This window comes from Oncorhynchus keta, chromosome 17 (genome assembly GCF_023373465.1).
Source record: "Oncorhynchus keta strain PuntledgeMale-10-30-2019 chromosome 17, Oket_V2, whole genome shotgun sequence".
Classification (NCBI taxonomy): domain Eukaryota; kingdom Metazoa; phylum Chordata; class Actinopteri; order Salmoniformes; family Salmonidae; genus Oncorhynchus; species Oncorhynchus keta.
The window spans coordinates 62,707,208-62,731,010 of NC_068437.1; the positions used below are offsets into that span (position 1 = coordinate 62,707,208).

General features: G+C 42.2%; 1 protein-coding gene across 1 annotated transcript; it reads right to left on the reverse strand.

Moving 5' to 3' along the window:
* Window positions 1-261: 261 nt before the first annotated feature.
* On the reverse strand, window positions 262-17,968 carry LOC118382676 (mitochondrial glutamate carrier 1-like; the record flags this gene model as incomplete). The annotated part of the gene is made up of 4 exons (XM_052467059.1): window positions 262-5,006; window positions 15,428-15,503; window positions 17,233-17,387; window positions 17,781-17,968. Coding segments are annotated over 4 exons (567 nt in total), but the record flags the coding sequence as incomplete, so codon positions are not given.
* Window positions 17,969-23,803: the final 5,835 nt, after the last annotated feature.

Consider the following 23,803-nt stretch of genomic DNA (forward strand, 5'->3'; position numbering starts at 1 on the left):
TTCTCCACTATTTTGAGCAACAAAGAAAATAATCAAGAAATAAATTGTTTTGCAATACACTTGATTTGACATGAATTCATAATAATCATCACATTGTTTATTCTAAGCTAATTTTCTTCAGAAGGTAATTCCTGGTGGCATAGTGGGTTTAACACGGTGTGTATTTGGTCGTAAAGGACAAGATGTCATCGAGCTACAATAGGATTGTCATCTCATTGCATACAGTTTTTGAGTATGAAGATAAACCACTCAAATTATAGCTTCTTTTTTTTTTGCATTAAAATGACATGAATTCCTTCAATGGAATATTTCTTTAAAATAATAATAATAAACAACAACAACAACAACATGGATTGAGAGAAGGGGGGCTGGAGAGGTAGGGGTGTAAATAAAGCTGGTAAATGTGCGATAAAACTATAGATATAAGGAAATGTTCATATCATCTGCGATATACTGAGGTGGACACAACACATACATACATACATACATACATACATACATACATACATACATACATACATACATACATACATACATACATACAGAAAGGAATATTGATAAGCGTTATAGATCTGTTATCTCCCAACACATGATATATCTCAGTTATCTCCCAACACATGATAGATCTCAGTTATCTCCCAACACATGACAGATCTCAGTTATCTCCCAACACATGATAGATCTCAGTTATCTCCCAACACATGATAGATCTCAGTTATCTCCCAACACATGATAGATCACGTTAACAGTGCAACAGTGGATCCTTCCCAAATGGCACACTATTCCCTATGTAGTGCACTACGCTTTACCAAATGTAGGTCAAAAGTAGTGCACTATGTAGGGAATAGTGTGCCAATAGGGAATGAACCAGTACAACTGAAGAGCTGCATCAGTCTGGCAAGATCAACTCTTGCCAGACGGCTCACAACTTCCTCCAGCTAAATCAAGACAAGACTGAGGTCCTTATTGTTGGATCTAAAGCACAGACAGAGAATTTGGACGCACATTTTAAATCACGGGCAATAAAGATAAAACACCATGTAAAAATGGATTCAATTTCTAATCACACAATCAGGAATGTGAACAAGATAGCTTTTTACCACCTGAGGAACATTGCCAAGGTGTGGCCGTTTCTCTCTCAGGCTGATACAGAGAGACTCATCGCTTTTATTACAAACAGACTTGATTACTGTAATGCTCTCCTGTCTGGTCCACCCAAGAAAGCCATTGGTCAACTGCAAAACATACAGCTTTTACTTAGTGTGCTTTTTTTGTCATTCTTTTATCTTATGTTTGTTGGGTTGTAAATATTTAAGTTTTTATTTTCATTGTTTTTAATTCGTTTTTTTTCCCCCTGTGAAGCACATTGCATTGCATTCCATGTCTGAAATGTGCTGTATAAATAAAGCTTGATTTGATTTGAATGGTGTGGCAGGCCTTCAGTGATGTAACAAATGCATTTTACAACAAAGCCACACCATGGAAGCTTCGATCCCCAAACAGCCAAGAGAACAACAAACAAAACATACTCAAGCTAAAGATAGTTTTAGTACAATGAATGACTGAAAATAAAACAATTGTTAGTACACTATTGTAGTATAGTACACAATCTTAGTATAATATTTTTAGTACACTATTGAAAGCACAACTAGATTGTAATTTTACATTAATTAAAATTGTGTGCCTTTCACCAGTTCTTGACAAGTATCTTGGTGGTAGAAGTGTTCTGATGCCCTGATTTGAATAGTAGAGAAAGATTTCATACGTTCTAACTTTTTGTCTAGCTTTTCAGGAAAGTGATAAAAATTTAAGTTGTTTTATTAAAGTTATCAACAAAAAAAAAAGCAGTCGGTGCGGTTCCTCTAACAGCTGTATCTTTAGATTGGTAGAGTTATTCCTGTTCTGATTGATTTCATATTTAAATAGGAGAGAAACAGGCGAAGATTTCATATGCTCTTAACTTGTTGAAAGTGGCCAAAGTAGTAGCTGATTTCTGTCAAAAGTCCCATTGTTTACATATTGTCTCGTTCTTAGAATGTGATGTGCACACCATCGGAATCCTATTCAATTACTGTGTCATAAACCCTCAAGGTTCTAGAATGGAAGGGAAAATGTCAGCCATGTTGGTCAGGGAGACATCTAAACCAGTCTGATCAGAATGAACGGTAGCAGAGGTATAATCATGATTTTACTTATACATGAAAATAAAAGTACAGCATGTGATATAGGAGAAATTGTGTCGTACAATTTTTGTCAAGCTAAAGCTAAAATAGTTTATTCAAGTTTTATACACATTTTCTGTACAAATAGCTTCTAAAATATATGTAAACAGACCATAAATGTCCCCAAGAAAATAAATTGTAAAGCTGTGAGTGCTATTTAATGATACAATATCAATACTTGTTGCATTTACAACTTGTCTAATTCCTGTCACAGCACTGGCAAACCATGGTTGACCAACTCCCTGACCAGCATGGCTGACCTTTATCCCAGGTTCATGTCCATTCTAGTATTCTAACTCCTAATTCTATGGTGGCACACACATAGGGGCTCCCGAGTGGCGCAGCGGTCTAAGGCACTGCATCTCAGTGCAAGAGGTGTCACTACAGTCCCTGGTTTGAATCCAGGCTGTATCACATCCGGCCGTGATTGGGTGTCCCATAGGGCGGCGCACAATCTGGGTTAGGCCGTCACTGTAAATAAGTGAAGTGTGTTAACTGAAGTGCCTAGTTAAATAAAGGTTAAATAAAATGTAAATTTTTTAAAAACAACTCTAATTTGACATTTCTGAAAGTTCTGTGACAGTTAAGTTAACAGTGGAACGTTACCTTAATAAATGCAGTTGATGTGATTACTAAAACAGCTGAACCTCTTGATTGGTAAAAGTTATTCCTGCTCTGTTTTCAGATGTCAATAGCAGAGAAGTTTTCACATTGTTTGTCAATCTTGTTTGTTTGGGAAAGATGTCAAACTACACGTTTTAAAGTTTGAGAGGAATATCTTTCCAAATATTAATAACAACAATAAACCGTTAGAAATCATTTGGACAATATTAAAAGTGGCTTCATCAATTATCATTGATTCTGTTTTTTGTTGTTGTATAGAATCTATTGCAGATTAGGTTGGTCTTCAGATATAATATCAGTACTTTCACTGGCCCAAATGTTTAACACCAAGACCGCTGCCCCCTATAGAGCACCAGGGACAAGGCAATTAGGGTCCACACAGAGCTATAAGGTGATTGGCTGAATGGCAATTACAACCAATCACAGGCAGGGATGACTGGGCTGTTCAGGTTAGATCCAATGGGAGTGTTAGTATTGTATAATTGTATATAGTTCACAACTTAAGATATTCTATGGGTCTTGGCCTGAAACACGTTTAAATATAAATGTAAGATGTCATTTTAGCTCTAATTCATATTATAAACTGGTCGGTTCGAGCTCTGAATGCGGATTGGTTGATAGCCGTGGTAATATCAGACCGTATACCACAGGTATGACAAAACATTTATTTTCACCTCAGGGGGTTTGTGTTATATGGACAATATACGACGGCTAAGGGCTGCGTTGCCTAAGAACAGCCCTCAGCCGTGGTATATTGGCCATATACCCAGCCTAAGAACAGCCCTCAGCCGTGGTATATTGGCCATATACCCAGCCTAAGAACAGCCCTCAGCCGTGGTATATTGGCCATATACCCAGCCTAAGAACAGCCCTAAGTCGTGGTATATTGGCCATATACCCAGCCTAAGAACAGCCCTAAGTCGTGGTATATTGGCCATATACCCAGCCTAAGAACAGCCCTCAGTTGTGGTATATTGGCCATATACCCAGCCTAAGAACAGCCCTCAGCCGTGGTATATTGGCCATATACCCAGCCTAAGAACAGCCCTCAGCCGTGGTATATTGGCCATATACCCAGCCTAAGAACAGCCCTCAGCCGTGGTATATTGGCCATATACCCAGCCTAAGAACAGCCCTCAGTCGTGGTATATTGGCCATATACCCAGCCTAAGAACAGCCCTCAGCCGTGGTATATTGGCCATATACCCAGCCTAAGAACAGCCCTCAGTCGTGGTATATTGGCCATATACCTACAGCTCCTCAGGCCTTACTGCTTAAGTATACTACGTAATAGCTGGTAACAATAATAAGGTATGGAGCATTTTGTTTCTTTAATGAGCATGCTTGGTAAACTTTGAATAGTCTTAAGTGATCCTTTGTTTTCTTTAGCATCAAATCCAGCTCTTTCATTTGGACCAGCCTTTACATTTTTTTTTTTTAACATTGTTATATTACTACAAGATAAGTCATTAATATTAAATGTGATTTATAGGCAATAGTTGTCATTCGCATGATCATTCTGACACTATGGAGGTTAACGGAGATAACTACCATATACTCAGACAATAGATCTACCCTGTAATTTATATCAAAACAAAAATATATATAAAAAAAACAAATAAGATAATCATCGTTTGAGAACATGGTATTTGTGGCATTAATTCCACTGGAATGTTGCTTTTGCCCTCAACACATCTCTCTCTCCCTAAGTACTCTTACTACTGTGCTCACGACCATAGCATTACATTCAACACAACAAGGACAATGGAAGAGGCTAAACATTAACATAAACAACAACAAACGTTGTTGCCTCTAGGGGGTGCTCTTAAGCCAAAAGGGGTCAACGAAAAACGATCCTAAATTGGTGTTCGTCGTACTTTAACAACGAGCGTCGTTCAAACAATCAAAACCTTATTTCATGACGAGAGGTGATCCCAGTGTCTTTGGGTGTGCCGTGCGTGACGTAGTCGTGAGGAGAGAGGGAAAGGCAGAGATCCGATTGGTTGATGTTCTCAGTTGCCAGGCAGGAAGCTGAGGATGTATTCTCCCACCCCGAAGAAGTAGACCACCTGGGCGATACCAAATAAGGGCGCGATGACCAGGGCACGGCAGTACGCCCCCTTCAGGAACGCAGAGGGACCCTCGTTCTTCATGATTTTACTGATGATGGGAAAGAAATGGGCAACACAGATTAGCAACAAGATATCAGTGAATAGTTTTACCTCGTTACTAATTATGTGTTTAAACTGAATATGGCAGCTGAGTTATCATATAGAGTATAGAATGTATTCATTCTGTATTCAAATTGGCGACACCACACCAAAAATAACAAGAAAAACTGTGAAAAACACAGCTAATTATAACAGTCGAGGGATAGGTTGAGGGATAGGTTTTCCCCAAAACCTTCACAATTAAATGTTAACTGGCTACAAAGTATTTTTATTTTTTTAACCTTTATTTAACCTTTATTTAACTAGGCAAGTCAGTCACCCCAGTCAAAGCCCGGACGACACTGGGCTAATTGTGCGCCGCCCTATGGGATTCCTAATCACGGCCAGATGTGATGCGGCCTGGATTCGAACCGGGTACTGCTGTGACGGCCCTTGCACTGAGATGTTGTGTCTTAGACCACTGTGCCACGTGGGAGCCCAAAAGAAGCCTGTGTCTTCCTTGCAGAATAAAAGCCCGATGTTTTCTACCAATCCAGTGGGCATTTGCTTTGTAAACTCAATCACATATGTGCTACAGAAACACCAAACTGTGCTAGGTGGCTGTACTACAGAAACACCAAACAGTGCTAGGTGGCTGTACTACAGAAACACCAAACAGTGCTAGGTGGCTGTACTTCAGAAACACCAAACAGTGCTAGGTGGCTGTACTTCAGAAACACCAAACAGTGCTAGGTAACTGTACTACAGAAACACCAAACAGTGCTAGATGGCCACCCCATGGCTGTGCTACAGAAACACCAAACAGTGCTAGGTGGCTGTACTACAGAAACACCAAACAGTGCTAGGTGGCTGTACTACAGAAACACCAAACAGTGCTAGGTGGCTGTACTTCAGAAACACCAAACAGTGCTAGGTGGCTGTACTTCAGAAACACCAAACAGTGCAAGATGGCTGTGCTACAGAAACACCAAACAGTGCTAGGTGGCTGTACTACAGAAACACCAAACAGTGCTAGGTGGCTGTACTACAGAAACACCAAACAGTGCTAGGTGGCTGTACTACAGAAACACCAAACAGTGCTAGGTGGCTGTACTACAGAAACACCAAACAGTGCTAGGTGGCTGTACTACAGAAACACCAAACAGTGCTAGGTGGCTGTACTACAGAAACACCAAACAGTGCTAGGTGGCTGTACTACAGAAACACCAAACAGTGCTAGGTGGCTGTACTACAGAAACACCAAACAGTGCTAGATGGCTGTGCTACAGAAACATCAAACAGTGCTAGGTGGCTGTGCTACAGAAACACCAAACAGTGCTAGGTGGCTGTACTACAGAAACACCAAACAGTGCTAGGTGGCTGTACTACAGAAACACCAAACAGTGCTAGGTGGCTGTACTACAGAAACACCAAACAGTGCTAGGTGGCTGTACTACAGAAACACCAAACAGTGCTAGATGGCTGTGCTACAGAAACATCAAACAGTGCTAGGTGGCTGTGCTACAGAAACACCAAACAGTGCTAGGTGGCTGTACTACAGAGACACCAAACAGTGCTAGGTGGCTGTACTACAGAGACACCAAACAGTGCTAGGTGGCTGTACTATAGAAACACCAAACAGTGCTAGGTGGCTGTACTACAGAAACACCAAACAGTGCTAGATGGCTGTACTACAGAAACACCAAACAGTGCTAGATGGCTGTACTACAGAAACACCAAACAGTGCTAGATGGCTGTGCTTCAGAAACACCAAACAGTGCTAGGTGGCTGTGCTACAGAAACACCAAACAGTGCTAGGTGGCTGTGCTACAGAAACACCAAACAGTGCTAGGTGGCTGTACTACAGAAACACCAAACAGTGCTAGGTGGCTGTACTACAGAGACACCAAACAGTGCTAGGTGGCTGTACTACAGAGACACCAAACAGTGCTAGGTGGCTGTACTATAGAAACACCAAACAGTGCTAGGTGGCTGTACTACAGAAACACCAAACAGTGCTAGATGGCTGTACTACAGAAACACCAAACAGTGCTAGATGGCTGTACTACAGAAACACCAAACAGTGCTAGATGGCTGTGCTTCAGAAACACCAAACAGTGCTAGGTGGCTGTGCTACAGAAACACCAAACAGTGCTAGGTGGCTGTGCTACAGAAACACCAAACAGTGCTAGGTGGCTGTACTACAGAAACACCAAACAGTGCTAGGTGGCTGTACTACAGAAACATCAAACAGTGCCAGATGGCTGTACTACAGAAACACCAAACAGTGCTAGGTGGCTGTACTTCAGAAACACCAAACAGTGCTAGGTGGCTGTACTACAGAAACACCAAACAGTGCTAGGTGGCTGTACTACAGAAACACCAAACAGTGCTAGGTGGCTGTACTACAGAAACACCAAACAGTGCTAGGTGGCTGTACTACAGAAACACCAAACAGTGCTAGGTGGCTGTGCTACAGAAACACCAAACAGTGCTAGGTGGCTGTGCTACAGAAACACCAAACAGTGCTAGGTGGCTGTACTACAGAAACACCAAACAGTGCTAGGTGGCTGTACTACAGAAACACCAAACAGTGCTAGGTGGCTGTACTACAGAAACACCAAACAGTGCTAGGTGGCTGTACTTCAGAAACACCAAACAGTGCTAGGTGGCTGTACTACAGAAACACCAAACAGTGCTAGGTGGCTGTGCTACAGAAACACCAAACAGTGCTAGGTGGCTGTGCTACAGAAACACCAAACAGTGCTAGGTGGCTGTACTACAGAAACACCAAACAGTGCTAGGTGGCTGTACTACAGAAACACCAAACAGTGCTAGGTGGCTGTACTACAGAAACACCAAACAGTGCTAGGTGGCTGTACTACAGAAACACCAAACAGTGCTAGGTGGCTGTACTACAGAAACACCAAACAGTGCTAGGTGGCTGTACTACAGAAACACCAAACAGTGCTAGGTGGCTGTACTACAGAAACACCAAACAGTGCTAGGTGGCTGTACTACAGAAACACCAAACAGTGCTAGGTGGCTGTGCTACAGAAACACCAAACAGTGCTAGGTGTCTGTACTACAGAAACACCAAACAGTGCTAGGTGTCTGTACTACAGAAACACCAAACAGTGCTAGGTGTCTGTACTACAGAAACACCAAACAGTGCTAGGTGGCTGTGCTACAGAAACACCAAACAGTGCTAGGTGGCTGTACTTCAGAAACACCAAACAGTGCTAGGTGGCTGTGCTACAGAAACACCAAACAGTGCTAGGTGGCTGTACTTCAGAAACACCAAACAGTGCTAGGTGGCTGTACTACAGAAACACCAAACAGTGCTAGGTGGCTGTGCTACAGAAACACCAAACAGTGCTAGGTGGTACTACAGAAACACCAAACAGTGCTAGGTGGCTGTACTACAGAAACACCAAACAGTGCTAGGTGGCTGTACTTCAGAAACACCAAACAGTGCTAGGTGGCTGTACTACAGAAACACCAAACAGTGCTAGGTGGCTGTACTACAGAAACACCAAACAGTGCTAGGTGGCTGTACTTCAGAAACACCAAACAGTGCTAGGTGGCTGTACTTCAGAAACACCAAACAGTGCTAGGTGTCTGTGCTACAGAAACACCAAACAGTGCTAGGTGGCTGTACTTCAGAAACACCAAACAGTGCTAGGTGGCTGTACTACAGAAACACCAAACAGTGCTAGGTGGCTGTACTACAGAAACACCAAACAGTGCTAGGTGGCTGTACTTCAGAAACACCAAACAGTGCTAGGTGGCTGTGCTACAGAAACACCAAACAGTGCTAGGTGGCTGTGCTACAGAAACACCAAACAGTGCTAGATGGCTGTACTACAGAAACACCAAACAGTGCTAGGTGGCTGTACTTCAGAAACACCAAACAGTGCTAGGTGGCTGTACTACAGAAACACCAAACAGTGCTAGGTGGCTGTACTACAGAAACACCAAACAGTGCTAGGTGGCTGTACTACAGAAACACCAAACAGTGCTAGGTGGCTGTACTACAGAAACACCAAACAGTGCTAGGTGGCTGTACTACAGAAACACCAAACAGTGCTAGGTGGCTGTGCTACAGAAACACCAAACAGTGCTAGGTGGCTGTGCTACAGAAACACCAAACAGTGCTAGGTGGCTGTGCTACTAGAAACACCAAACAGTGCTAGGTGGCTGTGCTACAGAAACACCAAACAGTGCTAGGTGGCTGTGCTACAGAAACACCAAACAGTGCTAGGTGGCTGTGCTACAGAAACACCAAACAGTGCTAGGTGGCTGTACTACAGAAACACCAAACAGTGCTAGGTGGCTGTGCTACAGAAACACCAAACAGTGCTAGGTGTCTGTACTACAGAAACACCAAACAGTGCTAGGTGTCTGTACTACAGAAACACCAAACAGTGCTAGGTGTCTGTACTACAGAAACACCAAACAGTGCTAGGTGTCTGTACTACAGAAACACCAAACAGTGCTAGGTGGCTGTACTACAGAAACACCAAACAGTGCTAGGTGGCTGTACTACAGAAACACCAAACAGTGCTAGGTGGCTGTGCTACAGAAACACCAAACAGTGCTAGGTGGCTGTACTACAGAAACACCAAACAGTGCTAGGTGGCTGTACTACAGAAACACCAAACAGTGCTAGGTGGCTGTACTACAGAAACACCAAACAGTGCTAGGTGGCTGTACTACAGAAACACCAAACAGTGCTAGGTGGCTGTACTTCAGAAACACCAAACAGTGCTAGGTGGCTGTACTTCAGAAACACCAAACAGTGCTAGGTGGCTGTACTACAGAAACACCAAACAGTGCTAGGTGGCTGTACTACAGAAACACCAAACAGTGCTAGGTGGCTGTACTTCAGAAACACCAAACAGTGCTAGGTGGCTGTACTTCAGAAACACCAAACAGTGCTAGGTGGCTGTGCTACAGAAACACCAAACAGTGCTAGGTGGCTGTACTTCAGAAACACCAAACAGTGCTAGGTGGCTGTACTACAGAAACACCAAACAGTGCTAGGTGGCTGTACTACAGAAACACCAAACAGTGCTAGGTGGCTGTACTTCAGAAACACCAAACAGTGCTAGGTGGCTGTGCTACAGAAACACCAAACAGTGCTAGGTGGCTGTACTACAGAAACACCAAACAGTGCTAGGTGGCTGTACTACAGAAACACCAAACAGTGCTAGGTGGCTGTACTTCAGAAACACCAAACAGTGCTAGGTGGCTGTACTACAGAAACACCAAACAGTGCTAGGTGGCTGTACTACAGAAACACCAAACAGTGCTGGGTGGCTGTACTACAGAAACACCAAACAGTGCTAGGTGGCTGTACTTCAGAAACACCAAACAGTGCTAGGTGGCTGTACTACAGAAACACCAAACAGTGCTAGGTGGCTGTACTACAGAAACAACAAACAGTGCTAGGTGGCTGTACTTCAGAAACACCAAACAGTGCTAGGTGGCTGTACTACAGAAACACCAAACAGTGCTAGGTGGCTGTGCTACAGAAACACCAAACAGTGCTAGGTGGCTGTGCTACAGAAACACCAAACAGTGCTAGGTGGCTGTACTACAGAAACACCAAACAGTGCTAGGTGGCTGTACTACAGAAACACCAAACAGTGCTAGGTGGCTGTACTGTGCTACAGAAACACCAAACAGTGCTAGGTGGCTGTACTACAGAAACACCAAACAGTGCTAGGTGGCTGTACTACAGAAACACCAAACAGTGCTAGGTGGCTGTACTACAGAAACACCAAACAGTGCTAGGTGGCTGTACTACAGAAACACCAAACAGTGCTAGGTGGCTGTGCTACAGAAACACCAAACAGTGCTAGGTGGCTGTGCTACAGAAACACCAAACAGTGCTAGGTGGCTGTGCTACAGAAACACCAAACAGTGCTAGGTGGCTGTACTACAGAAACACCAAACAGTGCTAGGTGTCTGTGCTACAGAAACACCAAACAGTGCTAGGTGTCTGTGCTACAGAAACACCAAACAGTGCTAGGTGTCTGTGCTACAGAAACACCAAACAGTGCTAGGTGTCTGTACTACAGAAACACCAAACAGTGCTAGGTGTCTGTACTACAGAAACACCAAACAGTGCTAGGTGTCTGTACTACAGAAACACCAAACAGTGCTAGGTGGCTGTACTACAGAAACACCAAACAGTGCTAGGTGGCTGTACTACAGAAACACCAAACAGTGCTAGGTGGCTGTGCTACAGAAACACCAAACAGTGCTAGGTGGCTGTACTTCAGAAACACCAAACAGTGCTAGGTGGCTGTACTACAGAAACACCAAACAGTGCTAGGTGGCTGTGCTACAGAAACACCAAACAGTGCTAGGTGGCTGTACTACAGAAACACCAAACAGTGCTAGGTGGCTGTACTACAGAAACACCAAACAGTGCTAGGTGGCTGTACTTCAGAAACACCAAACAGTGCTAGGTGGCTGTACTACAGAAACACCAAACAGTGCTAGGTGGCTGTACTACAGAAACACCAAACAGTGCTAGGTGGCTGTACTTCAGAAACACCAAACAGTGCTAGGTGTCTGTGCTACTGTACTTCAGAAACACCAAACAGTGCTAGGTGGCTGTACTTCAGAAACACCAAACAGTGCTAGGTGGCTGTACTACAGAAACACCAAACAGTGCTAGGTGGCTGTACTACAGAAACACCAAACAGTGCTAGGTGGCTGTACTACAGAAACACCAAACAGTGCTAGGTGGCTGTACTTCAGAAACACCAAACAGTGCTAGGTGGCTGTGCTACAGAAACACCAAACAGTGCTAGGTGGCTGTACTACAGAAACACCAAACAGTGCTAGGTGGCTGTACTACAGAAACACCAAACAGTGCTAGGTGGCTGTACTTCAGAAACACCAAACAGTGCTAGGTGGCTGTACTACAGAAACACCAAACAGTGCTAGGTGGCTGTACTACAGAAACACCAAACAGTGCTGGGTGGCTGTACTACAGAAACACCAAACAGTGCTGGGTGGCTGTACTACAGAAACACCAAACAGTGCTAGGTGGCTGTACTTCAGAAACACCAAACAGTGCTAGGTGGCTGTACTACAGAAACACCAAACAGTGCTAGGTGGCTGTACTACAGAAACACCAAACAGTGCTAGGTGGCTGTACTACAGAAACACCAAACAGTGCTAGGTGGCTGTACTACAGAAACACCAAAACAGTGCTAGGTGGCTGTGCTACAGAAACACCAAACAGTGCTAGGTGGCTGTACTTCAGAAACACCAAACAGTGCTAGGTGGCTGTACTACAGAAACACCAAACAGTGCTAGGTGGCTGTGCTACAGAAACACCAAACAGTGCTAGGTGGCTGTACAACAGAAACACCAAACAGTGCTAGGTGGCTGTACTACAGAAACACCAAACAGTGCTAGGTGGCTGTACTTCAGAAACACCAAACAGTGCTAGGTGGCTGTACTACAGAAACACCAAACAGTGCTAGGTGGCTGTACTACAGAAACACCAAACAGTGCTAGGTGGCTGTACTTCAGAAACACCAAACAGTGCTAGGTGGCTGTACTTCAGAAACACCAAACAGTGCTAGGTGTCTGTGCTACAGAAACACCAAACAGTGCTAGGTGGCTGTACTTCAGAAACACCAAACAGTGCTAGGTGGCTGTACTACAGAAACACCAAACAGTGCTAGGTGGCTGTACTACAGAAACACCAAACAGTGCTAGGTGGCTGTACTTCAGAAACACCAAACAGTGCTAGGTGGCTGTGCTACAGAAACACCAAACAGTGCTAGGTGGCTGTACTACAGAAACACCAAACAGTGCTAGGTGGCTGTACTACAGAAACACCAAACAGTGCTAGGTGGCTGTACTTCAGAAACACCAAACAGTGCTAGGTGGCTGTACTACAGAAACACCAAACAGTGCTAGGTGGCTGTACTACAGAAACACCAAACAGTGCTAGGTGGCTGTACTACAGAAACACCAAACAGTGCTGGGTGGCTGTACTACAGAAACACCAAACAGTGCTAGGTGGCTGTACTTCAGAAACACCAAACAGTGCTAGGTGGCTGTACTACAGAAACACCAAACAGTGCTAGGTGGCTGTACTACAGAAACACCAAACAGTGCTAGGTGGCTGTACTTCAGAAACACCAAACAGTGCTAGGTGGCTGTACTACAGAAACACCAAACAGTGCTAGGTGGCTGTGCTACAGAAACACCAAACAGTGCTAGGTGGCTGTGCTACAGAAACACCAAACAGTGCTAGGTGGCTGTACTTCAGAAACACCAAACAGTGCTAGGTGGCTGTACTACAGAAACACCAAACAGTGCTAGGTGGCTGTACTACAGAAACACCAAACAGTGCTAGGTGGCTGTACTACAGAAACACCAAACAGTGCTAGGTGGCTGTACTACAGAAACACCAAACAGTGCTAGGTGGCTGTACTACAGAAACACCAAACAGTGCTAGGTGGCTGTACTACAGAAACACCAAACAGTGCTAGGTGGCTGTGCTACAGAAACACCAAACAGTGCTAGGTGGCTGTACTACAGAAACACCAAACAGTGCTAGGTGGCTGTACTACAGAAACACCAAACAGTGCTAGGTGGCTGTACTACAGAAACACCAAACAGTGCTAGGTGGCTGTACTACAGAAACACCAAACAGTGCTAGGTGTCTGTACTACAGAAACACCAAACAGTGCTAGGTGTCTGTACTACAGAAACACCAAACAGTGCTAGGTGTCTGTACTACAGAAACACCAAACAATGCTAGGTGTCTGTACTACAGAAACACCAAACAATGCTAGGTGGCTGTACTACAGAAACACCAAACAGTGCTAGGTGGCTGTACTACAGAAACACCAAACAGTGCTAGGTGGCTGTGCTACAGAAACACCAAACAGTGCTAGGTGGCTGTACTTCAGAAACACCAAACAGTGCTAGGTGGCTGTACTACAGAAACACCAAACAGTGCTAGGTGGCTGTGCTACAGAAACACCAAACAGTGCTAGGTGGCTGTACTACAGAAACACCAAACAGTGCTAGGTGGCTGTACTACAGAAACACCAAACAGTGCTAGGTGGCTGTACTTCAGAAACACCAAACAGTGCTAGGTGGCTGTACTACAGAAACACCAAACAGTGCTAGGTGGCTGTACTACAGAAACACCAAACAGTGCTAGGTGGCTGTACTTCAGAAACACCAAACAGTGCTAGGTGGCTGTACTTCAGAAACACCAAACAGTGCTAGGTGTCTGTGCTACAGAAACACCAAACAGTGCTAGGTGGCTGTACTTCAGAAACACCAAACAGTGCTAGGTGGCTGTACTACAGAAACACCAAACAGTGCTAGGTGGCTGTACTACAGAAACACCAAACAGTGCTAGGTGGCTGTACTTCAGAAACACCAAACAGTGCTAGGTGGCTGTGCTACAGAAACACCAAACAGTGCTAGGTGGCTGTACTACAGAAACACCAAACAGTGCTAGGTGGCTGTACTACAGAAACACCAAACAGTGCTAGGTGGCTGTACTTCAGAAACACCAAACAGTGCTAGGTGGCTGTACTACAGAAACACCAAACAGTGCTAGGTGGCTGTACTACAGAAACACCAAACAGTGCTAGGTGGCTGTACTACAGAAACACCAAACAGTGCTGGGTGGCTGTACTACAGAAACACCAAACAGTGCTAGGTGGCTGTACTTCAGAAACACCAAACAGTGCTAGGTGGCTGTACTACAGAAACACCAAACAGTGCTAGGTGGCTGTACTACAGAAACACCAAACAGTGCTAGGTGGCTGTGCTACAGAAACACCAAACAGTGCTAGGTGGCTGTACTACAGAAACACCAAACAGTGCTAGGTGGCTGTACTACAGAAACACCAAACAGTGCTAGGTGGCTGTGCTACAGAAACACCAAACAGTGCTAGGTGGCTGTGCTACAGAAACACCAAACAGTGCATGGGCACTTGAATGAAAGGGTAACGACACTCAACCATCTCCTGAAGTGGTAATATGTATTGTACTATACTTAGAACATCCTATTGTCATGTTTTTATCCAAAACATAAAGTAAGATTTTGAGAGGGGGGTCCTGAACAACGTCAATACCCCACAATCCCCATGTGTTGAGATTTACCTGATACAGTCAGTCACTCCGCTGTGGGTTTGAGAGGGGGGTCCTGAACAACGTCAATACCCCACAATCCCCATGTGTTGAGATTTACCTGATACAGTCAGTCAGTCCGCTGTAGGTTTGAGAGGGGGGGGTCCTGAACAACGTCAATGCCCCACAATCCCCATGTGTTGAGATTTACCTGATACAGTCAGTCAGTCCGCTGTAGGTTTGAGAGGGGGGGTCCTGAACAACGTCAATACCCCACAATCCCCATGTGTTGAGATTTACCTGATACAGTCAGTCACTCCGCTGTAGGTTTCCTCTGTACTCCCTCTGTTCATAGACTGGATTCTGGTCTTTATCACTGTCAATACACAACAACACCATGGTAACACTACAACACCATGGTAACACTACAACACCATGGTAACACTACAACACCATGGTAACACTACAACACCATGGTAACACTACAACACCATGGTAACACTACAACACCATGGTAACACTACAACACCATGGTAACACTACAACACCATGGTAACACTACAACACCATGGTAACACTACAACACCATGGTAACACTACAACACACACTGATGCAACTAAGACCCTATGATTGGTGTAAGAGCCCGGCGAAATACAGACCATTTTAACTCAGAGAGACAAAACGTAGTATAATAGTATAACATTGTAACACATTCTAGGGTCTTAATAACAAGTTATAACACGTTTGAAAGAAAATCCCCATGTCTCACCATCTACAGGGTTAACAGCCTATATATTACTACAGTATTATTAACTAGATACTGGATATTATAATATTATGTCTCACCATCTACAGGGTTAACAGCCTATATATTACTACAGTATTATTAACTAGATATTATAATATTATGTCTCACCATCTACAGGGTTAACAGCCTATATATTACTACAGTATTATTAACTAGATACTGGATATTATAATATTATGTCTCACCATCAGTCTGCCAGCCTATATATTACTACAGTATTATTAACTAGATACTGGATATTATAATATTATGTCTCACCATCAGTCTGCCAGCCTATATATTACTACAGTATTATTAACTAGATACTGGATATTATAATATTATGTCTCACCATCAGTCTGCCAGCATATATATTACTACAGTATTATTAACTAGATACTGGATATTATAATATTATGTCTCACCATCAGTCTGCCAGCCTATATATTACTACAGTATTATTAACTAGATACTGGATATTATAATATTATGTCTCACCATCTACAGGGTTAACAGCCTATATATTACTACAGTATTATTAACTAGATACTAGATATTATAATATTATGTCTCACCATCTACAGGGTTAACAGCCTATATATTACTACAGTATTATTAACTAGATACTAGATATTATAATATTATGTCTCACCATCTACAGGGTTAACAGCCTATATATTACTACAGTATTATTAACTAGATACTGGATATTATAATATTATGTCTCACCATCTACAGGGTTAACAGCCTATATATTACTACAGTATTATTAACTAGATACTGGATATTATAATATTATGTCTCACCATCTACAGGGTTAACAGCCTATATATTACTACAGTATTATTAACTAGATACTAGATATTATAATATCATGTCTCACCATCTACAGGGTTAACAGCCTATATATTACTACAGTATTATTAACTAGATATTATAATATTATGTCTCACCATCTACAGGGTTAACAGCCTATATATTACTACAGTATTATTAACTAGATATTATAATATTATGTCTCACCATCTACAGGGTTAACAGCCTATATATTACTACAGTATTATTAACTAGATACTGGATATTATAATATTATGTCTCACCATCTACAGGGTTAACAGCCTATATATTACTACAGTATTATTAACTAGATATTATAATATTATGTCTCACCATCTACAGGGTTAACAGCCTATATATTACTACAGTATTATTAACTAGATACTGGATATTATAATATTATGTCTCACCATCTACAGGGTTAACAGCCTATATATTACTACAGTATTATTAACTAGATATTATAATATTATGTCTCACCATCTACAGGGTTAACAGCCACGGCGGCCGTGCTGCCAGCCAGACAGCCTGCCAGGAATGAGACATAGAACGGAGCGGGGCCCTCCGCTCCTCTCTTCCCCAGGTCGTTCAGGTTGGCAAACAGAGGGAAGTAGATGATGGAGAACGGAACATCCCTGAGAAGAGAGAAGAGAGGAAGGGAGAAACGAGAGACGAGCAGAGGAGAGTTTTATCATATTGTCATACCTCAGTGTGTGTGTCGGTGTATCTATGAATGGGCTTTCATTGTATTTCTTTGATTCCTCGATTCCTCGTGTCCTCTTTCCTCGACTCCTCAAAACACTAAAAATTATTTCACTTCTAAAAGTGTGAGGGAAAATCCAAGATGTAGAACAGAGCAGTGGTCCACGAAGGCTGGTCCCTTAGTCTCTGATCTTTTTCCTCCATACGTTTTGAGAAGGAGACGAGGAGAGAGGACGGTAGGAATCTAGGAAATACAATTGAGATAGAGCCAATGAGTCGAGGGTAGTTGGTGGTCAGAACAGTGTCTGTGGTGCTCTGTTGTTTACCTGAGCAGTGTGGCCCCCAGGCCCTTGTACAGCCCAGCGATTCCCTTCTCCTTAAGCAGTTCCCTGGTCAGTTGCATGGCGGTGGGGGACTTGGTCGGCACGGTCCCCGGTACCACCGTCTCTGGCATCAGCTTCCTCTGGGCCTCTGATAGAAGGACAGACAGGGACAGCGTGGAGTTAGAGCTTTTCTGATAGTTGATTTGTTAAGGAACAATTTTAGTATTATTGTAATGAAGATGCACTAACTTTTCTGTTCTGTCTGTGGACAATATAGTATCCATCCATCCACCTACCTACCTACCTACATATCCACCTATCTACCTACATATCCACCTACCCACCTACCTACATATCCACCCACCTACCTACATATCCACCTACCTACCCACCTAACTATCCACCCACCAACCCACCCACCTACCTACATATCCATCTACCTACCCACCCACCTACCCACCCACCCACCTACCTAACCATCCAGTTTACGGCTATTTAGGCAAGATAAGACTTTATAAGGTTTGTACCTGCTCGTGTAAAGTCTTACAATGCGCTATAACTGCACGCTGTTACCACATGGAATGCATGAATAACTCAATAAGAATGTAATGGTAGGCCAATACAACAAGGGGACGAGAATAGACAGTGGAGATGGTAGGATCATTATGTGGATCCACTATAGAATAGACAGTAGAGATGGTAGGATCATTATGTGGATCCACTATAGAATAGACAGTAGAGATGGTAGGATCATTATGTGGATCCACTATAGAATAGACAGTAGAGATGGTAGGATCATTATGTGGATCCAATATAGAATAGACAGTAGAGATGGTAGGATCATTATGTGGATCCACTATTGAATAGACAGTAGAGATGGTAGGATCATTATGTGGATCCAATATAGAATAGACAGTAGAGATGGTAGGATCATTATGTGGACCCACTATAGAATAGACAGTAGAGATGGTAGGATCATTATGTGGATCCACTATAGAATAGACAGTGGAGATGGTAGGATCCTTATGTGGATCCACTATTGAAAAGACAGTAGAGATGGTAGGATCATTATGTGGATCCACTATAGAATAGACAGTAGAGATGGTAGGATCATTATGTGGATCCACTATTGAATAGACAGTAGAGATGGTAGGATCATTATGTGATCCACTATTGAATAGACAGTAGAGATGGTAGGATCATTATGTGGATCCACTATAGAATAGACAGTAGAGATGGTAGGATCATTATGTGGATCCACCCTATAGAATAGACAGTAGAGATGGTAGGATCCCATATAGAATAGACAGTAGAGATGGTAGGATCCTTATGTGGATCCACTATTGAATAGACAGTAGAGATGGTAGGATCATTATGTGGATCCACTATAGAATAGACAGTAGAGATGGTAGGATCATTATGTGGATCCACTATAGAATAGACAGTAGAGATGGTAGGATCCAATATAGAATAGACAGTAGAGATGGTAGGATCATTATGTGGATCCAGTATAGAATAGACAGTAGAGATGGTATGGATCCGATCCAATATAGAATAGACAGTAGAGATGGTAGGATCATTATGTGGATCCACTATTGAATAGACAGTAGAGATGGTAGGATCATTATGTGGATCCACTATAGAATAGACAGTAGAGATGGTAGGATCATTATGTGATCCAATATAGAATAGACAGTAGAGATGGTAGGATCATTATGTGGATCCACTATAGAATAGACAGTAGAGATGGTAGGATCATTATGTGGATCCACTATAGAATAGACAGTAGAGATGGTAGGATCCAACATAGAATAGACAGTAGAGATGGTAGGATCATTATGTGGATCCAATATAGAATAGACAGTGGAGATGGTAGGATCATTATGTGGATCCACTATTGAATACAGTGGAGATGGTAGGATCATTATGTGGATCCAATATAGAATAGACAGTGGAGATGGTAGGATCATTATGTGGATCCACTATTGAATACAGTGGAGATGGTAGGATCATTATGTGATCCAATATAGAATAGACAGTAGAGATGGTAGGATCATTATGTGGATCCACTATTGAATACAGTGGAGATGGTAGGATCATTATGTGGATCCAATATAGAATAGACAGTAGAGATGGTAGGATCATTATGTGGATCCACTATTGAATACAGTGGAGATGGTAGGATCATTATGTGGATCCAATATAGAATAGACAGTAGAGATGGTAGGATCATTATGTGGATCCACTATAGAATAGACAGTAGCGATGGTAGGATCATTATGTGGATCCACTATTGAATAGACAGTAGAGATGGTAGGATCATTATGTGGATCCACTATTGAATACAGTGGAGATGGTAGGATCATTATGTGGATCCACTATTGAATAGACAGTAGAGATGGTAGGATCATTATGTGGATCCACTATTGAATAGACAGTAGAGATGGTAGGGATCCTTATGTGGATCCACTATTGAATAGACAGTAGAGATGGTAGGATCATTATGTGGATCCAATATAGAATAGACAGTAGAGATGGTAGGATCATTATGTGGATCCACTATAGAATAGACAGTAGAGATGGTAGGATCATTATGTGGATCCAATATAGAATAGACAGTAGAGATGGTAGGATCATTATGTGGATCCAATATAGAATAGACAGTAGAGATGGTAGGATCATTATGTGGATCCACTATAGAATAGACAGTAGAGATGGTAGGATCATTATGTGGATCCAATATAGAATAGACAGTAGAGATGGTAGGATCATTATGTGGATCCAATATAGAATAGACAGTAGAGATGGTAGGATCATTATGTGGATCCACTATAGAATAGACAGTAGAGATGGTAGGATCATTATGTGGATCCACTATTGAATAGACAGTAGAGATGGTAGGATCATTATGTGGATCCACTATAGAATAGACAGTAGAGATGGTAGGATCATTATGTGGATCCACTATAGAATAGACAGTAGAGATGGTAGGATCATTATGTGGATCCAATATAGAATAGACAGTAGAGATGGTAGGATCATTATGTGGATCCACTATAGAATAGACAGTAGAGATGGTAGGATCATTATGTGGATCCACTATTGAATAGACAGAGAGATGGTAGGATCATTATGTGGATCCACTATAGAATAGACAGTAGAGATGGTAGGATCATTATGTGGATCCACTATTGAATAGACAGTAGAGATGGTAGGATCATTATGTGATCCAATATAGAATAGACAGTAGAGATGGTAGGATCATTATGTGGATCCAATATAGAATAGACAGTAGAGATGGTAGGATCATTATGTGATCCACTATAGAATAGACAGTAGAGATGGTAGGATCATTATGTGGATCCACTATTGAATAGACAGTAGAGATGGTAGGATCATTATGTGGATCCAATATAGAATAGACAGTAGAGATGGTAAGATCATTATGTGGATCCACTATAGAATAGACAGTAGAGATGGTAGGATCATTATGTGGATCCACTATAGAATAGACAGTAGAGATGGTAGGATCATTATGTGGATCCACTATAGAATAGACAGTAGAGATGGTAGGATCATTATGTGGATCCACTATTGAATAGACAGTAGAGATGGTAGGATCATTATGTGGATCCAATATAGAATAGACAGTAGAGATGGTAGGATCATTATGTGGATCCAATATAGAATAGACAGTAGAGATGGTAGGATCATTATGTGGATCCACTATAGAATAGACAGTAGAGATGGTAGGATCATTTATGTGGATCCACTATTGAATAGACAGTAGAGATGGTAGGATCATTATGTGGATCCAATATAGAATAGACAGTAGAGATGGTAGGATCATTATGTGGATACAATATAGAATAGACAGTAGAGATGGTAGGATCATTATGTGGATCCACTATAGAATAGACAGTAGAGATGGTAGGATCATTATGTGGATCCAATATAGAATAGACAGTAGAGATGGTACATTTACATTACATTTAAGTCATTTAGCAGACGCTCTTATCCAGAGCGACTTACAAATTGGTGCATTCACCTTATGATCCAGTGGTAGGATCATTATGTGGATCCACTATTGAATAGACAGTAGAGATGGTAGGATCCTTATCCAATATAGAATAGACAGTAGAGATGGTAGGATCCTTATCCAATATAGAATAGACAGTAGAGATGGTAGGATCATTATGTGAGTCCACTATTGAATAGACAGTAGAGATGGTAGGATCATTATGTGGATCCACTATAGAATAGACAGTAGAGATGGTAGGATCATTATGTGAGTCCACTATATAGAATAGAGTGGAGATGGTAGGATCATTATGTGAGTCCACTATTGAATAGACAGTAGAGATGGTAGGATCATTATGTGGATCCAATATAGAATAGACAGTAGAGATGGTAGGATCATTATGTGGATCCACTATTGAATAGACAGTAGAGATGGTAGGATCATTATGTGGATCCACTATTGAATAGACAGTAGAGATGGTAGGATCATTATGTGGATCCAATATAGAATAGACAGTAGAGATGGTAGGATCATTATGTGGATCCACTATAGAATAGACAGTAGAGATGGTAGGATCATTATGTGGATCCAATATAGAATAGACAGTAGAGATGGTAGGATCATTATGTGGATCCAATATAGAATAGACAGTAGAGATGGTACATTTACATTACATTTAAGTCATTTAGCAGACGCCTTATCCAGAGCGACTTACAAATTGGTGCATTCACCTTATGACATCCAGTGGTAGGATCATTATGTGGATCCACTATTGAATAGACAGTAGAGATGGTAGGATCCTTTATCCAATATAGAATAGACAGTAGAGATGGTAGGATCCTTATCCAATATAGAATAGACAGTAGAGATGGTAGGATCATTATGTGAGTCCACTATTCAAATCAAATCAAATCAAATCAAATTTTATTTGTCACATACACATGGTTAGCAGATGTTAAATGCGAGTGTAGCGAAATGCTTGTGCTTCAGTTCCGACAATGCAGTGATAACCAACAAGTAATCTAACTAACAATTCCAAAACTACTGTCTTATACACAGTGTAAGGGGATAAGGAATATGTACATAAGGATATATGAATGAGTGATGGTACAGAGCAGCATACAGTAGATGGTATCGAGTACAGTATATACATATGAGATGAGTGTGTAGACAAAGTAAACAAAGTGGCATAGTTAAAGTGGCTAGTGATACATGTGTTACATAAGATGCAGTCGATGATGGTAGAGTACAGTATATACATATGCATATGAGATGAATAATGTAGGGTAAGTAACATTATATAAGGTAGCATTGTTTAAAGTGGCTAGTGATATATTTACATAATTCCCATCAATTCCCATTATTAAAATGGCTGGAGTTGGGTCAGTGTCAATGACAGTGTGTTGGCAGCAGCCACTCACACTGTTAGTGGTGGCTGTTTAACAGTCTGATGGCCTTGAGATAGAAGCTGTTTTTCAGTCTCTATAGTCCCAGCTTTGATGCACCTGTACTGACCTCGCCTTCTGGATGATAGCGGGGTGAACAGGCAGTGGTTCGGTGGTTGATGTCCTTGATGATCTTTATGGCCTTCCTGTAACAACGGGTGGTGTAGGTGTCCTGGAGGGCAGGTAGTTTGCCCCCGGTGATGCATTGTGCAGTCCTCACTACCCTCTGAGAGCCTTACGGTTGAGGGCGGAGCAGTTGCCGTACCAGGCGGTGATACAGCCCGCCAGGATGCTCTCGATTGTGCATCTGTAGAAGTTTGTGAGTGCTTTTGGTGACAAGCCGAATTTCTTCAGCCTCCTGAGGTTGAATAGGCGCTGCTGCGCCTTCTTCACGACGCTGTCAGTGTGAGTGGACCAATTCAGTTTGTCTGTGATGTGTATGCCGAGGAACTTAAAACTAGCTACCCTCCACTACTGTTCCATCGATGTGGATAGGGGGTGTTCCCTCTGCTGTTTCCTGAAGTCCACAATCATCTCCTTAGTTTTGTTGACGTTGAGTG